This window comes from Helicoverpa zea, chromosome 17 (assembly GCF_022581195.2).
Source record: "Helicoverpa zea isolate HzStark_Cry1AcR chromosome 17, ilHelZeax1.1, whole genome shotgun sequence".
NCBI lineage: Eukaryota > Metazoa > Arthropoda > Insecta > Lepidoptera > Noctuidae > Helicoverpa > Helicoverpa zea.
The window spans coordinates 1,269,204-1,277,994 of record NC_061468.1 but is presented as its reverse complement, the minus strand read 5'-3'; the positions used below and the strand labels follow the sequence as shown (position 1 = coordinate 1,277,994).

Below are 8,791 nucleotides of genomic sequence, written 5' to 3'. Positions count from 1 at the left end.
CCCCAGCATTAATGTTAACTACTTTTCCGATTAATAATGAAAACACGATTTTAATGAATTAAAGCTGTCATCTACCATGTATTGTTTAAAATTAACGGCTTTCACGTGACTTGCGAAATAAAAACCAAATTGAAAAATAATAAAACCATTTTCTAAATTGCGCAGCAAATTCTCCCCAATGTATTTTTCTTTTAACAAATTTGTTTGCCAGCTGAGTGTTATTAGAAAGTATTTTGAAAATTCTTTCAGATTTATTATTTTATATAACAATGGTAGCACGAAGAATTCGCACAAAAGAGAAAAAATCCACTGAGAAACTCAGACTTCCTCCAACAAAAGGTAAACAAAGGGAAAAATAAAGAAAATAAACCGTAAACGTTAAGTGTTCCACTGGGTAAACATTTTAATACAATCACTTACAACCATACATACTGTCGCAGATATATCAATCGCTTATTCGTCTACAATGCAAAATACTACAACTAATACAATTTCAAGTCAGAATTGTTATCCAGCTTTGGCAAAGAAATGATCCTCCTTTATAAAATCAGCAGCTTTCTCTCCAATCATCATAGTGGCTGCATTAGTATTGGCCCCAGTTATTCTAGGCATGACACTTGCATCTGCAACCCTCAGCCTTTGTACTCCAAGTACTTTAAGTCTAGAATCTACCACAGCTCCCATAGGACATGAACCTGCATAATGGTACCCAGACACCATCATACACAGAGCATAGCATTTCCAAAATTCACGTCTAGAAAATATACCATTACAGCCACAATGTTCTGGAACCACCAGTTCACTATTAACGCTTTCAAAAAATTTAGTATTTTGAACTTTTACAAAATCTTCTAAGTATGTAGCATGGCTGTCCAAATCTTCATCTTTTGAATAATACCCTGTAAATATTATTGGTGGTTGTCTTGGGTTTTTACTACGTAAAAATATTTTTCCTGATGATTCTGGATATAGCAAAGAGACTGCGCTGAACAAAACTTCTCTTCCTTCACTGGCATCATAGAGGGCTTCGCATATTTCATCCAGAAAAGAAAAGTAAAAAGTACAGAGCTGCAAAGCTGAAGTAGGCTCTCTCAAAACCATATTGAGAGTTTGATAATCTGGATACTTTTGACTTTTGTTCAAACTGATATAACCCACAATGAGTGGGAATGGGTAATTCTTGGGGTCCATAGGTTTTTTAGGTGGCGATTTACCCATAACGTGATTCATAATGACAAAGACGTGATCTCGCAAAGTTTGGCCTACAGGGAGATCTGAAACGATTTTTATATCATAATTTCGTAAATGGTGCTTTGGACCTACTCCAGATAACATCAACAGTTGAGGCGTGTTAATGGACCCTGCTGATACTATGACTTCTTTTTCTGCTTTCAAACTTAAAGTTTGATTGTTTTCTAAAATAACTTCTACACCGATAGCATTCTTATGATCATCAAAAAGTATTTTGGACACAAGAGCCTTTTTAAGAACATGTAAATTAGGTCTATTTTTGATGGGATGTAGAAATGATTGAGCAGTACTTTGTCTTACACCATTAGCAATATTAAACATAGATTCAGAGTACCCCAGAGGGGTATCACCATTTGTGTCCAATACAATGTCATGACCGATTTCGTGGAAGGCTTGTAAGTATTTTAGAACCTCGCTATTATAGTATCTGGTAGTTCCTAAGTATCCCTCTGTACCATGAAAAGCCCTTGCATCAGAATGGAGTAGAATTGGGTCAACTAATTCTTCACTTTTTATAAAATACGGAAGTACTTTTTGCCAGCACCATGTATCATCATTGGTAAGATTAGCCCAGTTATCAAAATCGTGTTGATTTCCTCTTGTGTAAGCTATGAAATTGATGGAGCTGGAACCACCAAGCATTTTTCCTCTCGTCAGTTCAACTCCTCGATTTTTGTGGAACTGTTGACTGTAGCCATCATCTTCAGTTTCGTAATTCCAATCAACTGATGTATTTTTCAGGAAGGGGAAAAGCCCTGGTATCTGTAATAAGTTTTGACCATTTAATCAGGGTAAAAAATATCGTTCAAAACAAAAAAGTAGGTAATTAATAAGTTTGAGAAGCAAGTTTTTCTTGTAATATCATTATGTGGTTTTAATTTTATTTGAGTTTGATTCTTAACTGCCGACTTAAAAGGAAAAAGGTTTTCAATTTAACTTTGCTTAGCTTCGGGTTTTGGGCGTTTAAAATTGATTGCTTTTTGGGAAATATGGTAAAAATTTGGCAATCCAATTAAGTAACATTAATTTATTATACGATTTTATTACTCTTTTGGATTGTCATTAATAATAAAGTTTGATAGTTTGTGGCCTTCTTCTTTATATACTTATACAGGAATGAATTTTAAGCAGTGTGCAAAAAAAAACTGGTGGTCCAGAATCGTTAACAGAACATATCTGCATCATCAGTAAAAAAAAAAATTTCATTCTTTTGTCCGCCCTAAAATCAGCAAAATATGGATACCAACTATTCTTACGCGCGCTGAGCGGAGCTCCGTCAGTAAACCGGTTTCGCGTTGCCGCCGTGCATACAATGACGACTGTGACCGTACTATCGGTTACAAAATAAACATCCTTCGATATCAATAACTTTTCTTTTTTGTACTAAAACACTACAAAATAAAAATATACGTATCTATAAAACTTATTTAACTATAAGTTGACAAAGTTTGCGCACTGAATAAAATTCATTCCTGTATATGTTATTTGAGAAGACTCACCACAGATTCTATAGGAGGATCTCCACCAGCTTCTATAAGTAAAACAGAGGCATTCTCTAGTTCTGTCAGTCTATTGGCTATGACGCTGCCAGCTGACCCCGCTCCAACTACTATGAAGTCAAAGCAATCGCCATCTGTAGGGTTTACATGAAAAGTCAACCATTGCTCTTTAGGGTTATTCAAAAATAAAATACTTGTATAAAAACATATTTAAAAGAACATGAACAAGAACGTCCAAGTATTCCTCCGCATCACTGTCCACCGGAAACGTGCCCAGAAGACTGGCTGCATTGCCACTGGGTTATTCTATTTTTCTATAGTTTTAATGTATAACATCATCAGAATATTTGGATATATGTGGGATGGGGTGTTGGACTTTCCCAATTTTTTTGGCAAAATCAGAACGGACTAAATGCACAATTTGTGGATTAATTCAAAGTAATTTACAATGTAACAGTCTACTTATTTTATTATGATGATAGATATAGTTTTATAGTACTGTATAAATGGAGTATAAAAGTACAATGGGGTCTATGTATCCACGTAGATAAAGACCCCTAAAAAAGAAAATAAAGACTGTTTAGACTTAGTCTTCTCATATGGAAATCACGTTTATCATGAATTGGCTAATGAAAAGTAATTTTGGAATGCTAGCTAGGACTAGCAGATTCGATGTACGGTAGACTGCACATCAGTGGTAACTGTCATGCACCTTAACTCAATAGTAATAAGTACGATTTTCCTATAAAACTGTTACCACTGATATGAAGTTACTGTACCTGTGTATATAGGTAGATATGTTGGTAATGAAGGCATCTGTAATCCTGTAATTTCTATAGGAACTTGATAGGAATTGCACAATGGACAGTGTCTGCTTATAATGAAACACCTTGCCTCTTAATTCTATTGTTATAAATTATGGAATCCAGCGTTACTTTGCTGAAATCCATAACTTATTTTTTTTATCTATTGTTATAATTGTTTAAAGTTTATAACTACGTGCTTTATTCAGCACATAAAATACCTAACGAGCCGTGCAAGTAATTAACGATTTCATGTTCGATACATTATTATGAATCAAACCAATTAGATAACAAAATAAGTTATGTAGCATGATAGTAAATTATTAACATCATAGACCGCAAATTAGAGTTGGTGTTTAAAGCAAAAAAAGACATAGTCCCCGGGTCTTTTCTCAGCTATGTTGGGGTCGGCTTCCAGTCTAACTGGATGTAGCTGAGTACCAGTGTTTTACAAGGAGCGATTGCCTACCTTTCCACATCAAGCCGGTTACCCTATCAATCCAATTGAAATCGAACCCCCACTCATACTTGAGAGGTTGTTTCTTTACACACTAGCACACCACGACTTGGAAGAACGGTTAGAGAGATAAAAAAAAAGTTATTTTTTAAGGCAAAAAATTAAATCAATCATATTACCTTTTACTTGAGCTTGGTGTGGCCATAAATATGCAGTGAGATGTAAAGTAGCCAATACTTTGAAAGCAGCCTGAAGAGTTTTGACCTGATGTATAGTAGACGCTGGTGTTGCATTCATTTTGAATATTTAATCAACAATGTTAACTTTTTACTCGAACCTTGTGGATAATCTGAAATATTGAATTTAATATACAACGAGCCATTTTGGTAAATAATATATTAGCTTTAATATATTTCTAACGCTTAATAATTCTTCTTTGTGAGAGGAGATCTGTGCCCAGAGGTGAGAAGTTAAAAGTAGTATGAATATATTTCTACTAATTTTCGCCAGTAACAACCAACAGTATCAGATTCCAACGGTACGTCGAAAATGCTCCGCTCACCCGGATAAAAGGCCTTCCTCAATAAATGGGCTGACAGTTTTTTTTAAATACCTAAGATTATTTAAATTAAACAAACAAACATTCCAGCTGTTTAGTACACAGAAGCTATCCTAATAAAAAATATAAAAAAACTACGTACCCTTTTTAATCCATATTTCACTTAAAACCAACAAATTAAAAAATCGCGTTTTATTCACGAATTAAAAATATAATAGTGACAGGTGTTATACCAAGCACGCATGCGCGTAAGACTGACATAAAACGCGCACACGATGTAATATTTATAGTCATTTTTATACAAAATTATTCATATTCGTATTATTTATTTGCATTACTCACATTCCCTTATTGTATTATCCCTGTAAAAATACCTTCATTAAATTAAAGTTTAGTTTTTAGAAAAAAAAATCTTTTTCATAATAAATTAATTATTGATTTTCATAAAATATGTATATGAAAAAGTACGTGTAAGGAACTCGTGGTAGCCTAGTGGGTAAAAAACCTACCTCTCAAGTATGAGTGTGGGTTTGACTCCAGGTCAGGCCAGTGTCAATGCAACTTTAGTAAGTTTGTATATACTTTGTAACTACATCTTAGGCACCAATGACTAGGTCCCGGCTGTCGTTTGAACATCTTTGGCTGTCGTTACGGGTATTCAGAAGACAGTAAGTCTGAGAACCAGGTTGCCAGGGTAACTGGGTTGAGGCGGCCAGTTAGGTAGCCGCTCCTTTTAAAGCACTGACCGTACTCAGCTGCATCCATTTAAACTGGAAACGGCCACAACATAGTTGGGAAAAGGCTAGGCAGATGATGATGATGAGAAAGTTTATGTAAACCAAAAGTAGTGTGTTGTTACCAAAAAGTACATTTACATAGGTATATAAAGCCCACAAATAATCGCAAAAGTGACTTTGACTTTGCAGATAAGACCACGACGCATAGCTTGTATATCCTAAATTGTTTTATTACCCGATTGAGCCGGATGGAGAGTTATGATTTATTTTTCTTCCATTTTTCATCTTAATTACCGCAATACATCTTTTATTATAGCATTTTTATTTTTTTAAATACTGATTTCCTGTTTATTATATGATGTCTAAATCAATTTATCCAAAAATTTATAGTTATCGAAAATGATTTGTGAACCAATTATATTGTTTTTGTAATCTATCAGCCGTTTCGCGTAGTTTCACCTGCGTCTCGACAGAACCTCTTCCCGTATTAGGATAAGAAAGTCTAAGATTTTCTCAAATATTGGTCGTAGTCAAATCATTTATTTCATTTAGGCATTTACAAGCACTTGGTATGAAGGTATGAACGTCAAAAATATAAATAAGTTTGATTCTAGTTCCCCATTCCAAAATTAGCTTTATATGGAGAAGAACGGGCTAGAAACTCCATGGGCATTGGGGTTTTCTATTAGTAGAATAATTTCTAAACTCCGGTCAGAAATTAGTTTCCAGTATTTATCCCCTAACCCAAAATCCCTTGGTAAGACTGGTGTCAGACTTACTGGCTTCTGACTACCCGTAATGACTGCCAAGGATGTTATGTGTCTTACGAAATGAATTTGGTTTTGTGTTAAGAGACTAAAAATGAATAAAACCATGTTTATGTATGTAAATTAGTGAATAGTGTAATTTAAGTAAATTATTTTATTAGCTATTGTTTGGGCAGCTGTGGAGGTATTTGTACAGATAGAGGTAGGTCATCTGAATCAACATCAAATTAGGTGCCTAATATTTTTATGTAGTCAGTTAACTACCTATTTATTTTATGTATATTTTTTCATGGCTATACTAATAAAATATTTTTTTTAACTTAATTTTTATAGTCTTTACTCAGTACCTTTTTTTTTCAGCTGAGCAAAATGCCTGACGCGTACACACACCGCCCGGGGAGACGGTGAGGTTATGTGGGGCTTGCACCCACTAAAAACCTCAGCTTTTGTGCTGTCTTCGGCCTTTTAGAGAGAGGCCACGAGGACCAAAGATCAGAGGCCACGAAAGTCGTCTTTACTCAGTACCTACCTAATTGGTTTTATTATTTACCGCAAAAAAAACCGGTATAAAAACATCATACTACGCAATGAAATGGCTAATTTATGCAAACAAATTACATATATCTTGAACAAGATCTTAACATTTTCTATTGTTTCTACATAACCTACATAGTTTAGGACTGTGAAGTAAATAGAGCGTCACTGAAAAAATACAACAGTACTGTTTTGACATCTGATTACACTTAGTTAATACATATTTATTTAAATAACTAGCTTTTGCCCGCGACTTCGTACGCGGATCCTGTCCCTTATGCCAGCGACTACGGGGTCAGCAAAATCAAAGATCTGAATAGTTTGATATTGAATTTTAAGGGCCCGTTGACTTGAAAACAACGTAATACGCATAACCATTAGAAACGTTCCATATATTAAATTTTTGTACTTTAACGGCAAAAGGACAGCAGACTAAACAATACGTTGAGAACTGAACCGCAATAGACGTGACCATAGGGATAAAAGTAGTGATTCTAATTAGTCCGCATTTAAGTTGTGTGGGGCAAAAATATTACACGTATTCATCCTCCGAGCCTTTTTCCCAATCATGTTGGGGTCGGCTTCCAGTCTAACCGGATTCAGCTGAGTACCAGTGCTTTACAAGAAGCGACTGCCTATCTGACCTCCTCAACCCAGTTACCCGGGCAACCCGATACCCCTTGGTTAGACTGGTGTCAGACTTACTGGCTTCTGACTACCCGTAACGACTGCCAAGGATGTTCAATGACAGCCGGGACCTACAGTTTAACGTGCCATCCGAAACACAGCCAATGGTGTCTAAGATATACTTAGAAAGTACATACAGACTTAGAAAAGTTGCATTGGTACTTGCCTGACCTGGGATCGAACCCGCGCCCTCATACTTGAGAGATTGGTCCTTTACCCACTAGGCCACCACGACTTTTTCGACGAATATTACACGTATTATTACCTAAAAAAACATTAAATAGATGACAAAGTCGTGATGACTTAGTGGAAGTCGTGGTGGTTTAGTGGGTAGAGAACCAATCTCTCAAGTATGATGTCTTTGATTCCAGGTCTGGCAAGTGCCTGCCAATGCAACTTTTCTAAGTTCGTATGTACTTTCTACGTATATTTTGGATACCAATGACCGTTATTTGGAGGGGATGTTAAACTGTAGGTTCCGGCTATCATTGAACATTCTTGGCAGTCGTTATGGGTAGTGAGTCTTACCAAGGGGTGTTGGGTTGAGCGGGTAACCGGGTTATGGAGGTCAGATAGGCAGTCGCTCCTTGTAAAACACTGGTACTCAGTTGCATCGTGACTGGAAGTCGACCCTAACATAATTGGGACAAAGGCTCTTGAGATAATAACTACAATAATAATGAGATATAGGCACCGCAGGACATCTGAGGCTGATGATGGGGAGTAGCGACCCCGCGGGGCTATATATACTGAGTTCTCCAGGGAGAGTATACTGTCCCCCCATCTCCGGCCGGTCGGAGTGAACCATGACGTGGGTAGGTCTCACGCCTCTGGCTTGGCTTGGCTGTCAAGAGTGGAGCAGGATTAGTAGCCCTGCTCGGAGGGTAGGTGCCTCCGCCGAGGTATACTCACCCTTCAGCCGCTCATGTCACTGTTGCCCTCTTGTTGCTATTCAGTGACTGGTTCCCGGGGCCCAGTAAGTGAGGTGGCGAGTCTCCACCTGCCATTTTTACATGTAGCTAATACATTGTCATCCACTAACATCCCATCACAATAGCCCAATTCGTTTTCCTCCATAGTTAGCAATAGTTTAGCACAGAACCGGGGATTGTCTTTTTTTAACGACGTCCACCGGGGATTGTCCTTGAGTTCATTTCTATAGTGTATAAAGGGATAATTGTCGGTTTTGTGTCACCATTTCATTAAAGTTGTCTCAAAAGGGCTTCAGCGTGTTGGCTTCGGCCCCACGTTTGCCTCCCAAAAATTCGGAACTCTGTAGTCCCGAGGTCTGGAAGAGACATACAAAATAATAATGAGATATAACGCAACAAAGTCGGAGAGTGGGGGCTCGTGACGCCACGTCTAGGTATGTAAAATTTGATTATCCATACCTATTTCATAACATTTATTTCTATACATTTCAAGTGTAGTATTGCTCTTGAAGTTCCACATCAGGTGTTCCAGATCTTCGATGTTTATACGTCAATAGAGAGTGCT

The 8,791-nt window shown here is 36.9% G+C and overlaps 1 protein-coding gene across 1 annotated transcript; it reads right to left on the bottom strand.

Annotated features, from left to right (window-relative positions):
- Nucleotides 1–383: 383 nt before the first annotated feature.
- LOC124638341 (ecdysone oxidase-like) lies at nucleotides 384–4,307 on the bottom strand. Its single transcript, XM_047175284.1, has 3 exons — nucleotides 4,190–4,307; nucleotides 2,751–2,884; nucleotides 384–2,013 (listed from the first exon to the last, which is right to left on the bottom strand). The coding sequence occupies exons 1-3, from the start codon at nucleotides 4,305–4,307 to the stop codon at nucleotides 508–510; spliced, it is 1,758 nt and encodes a 585-aa protein (XP_047031240.1). The 3' UTR covers nucleotides 384–507.
- Nucleotides 4,308–8,791: the final 4,484 nt, after the last annotated feature.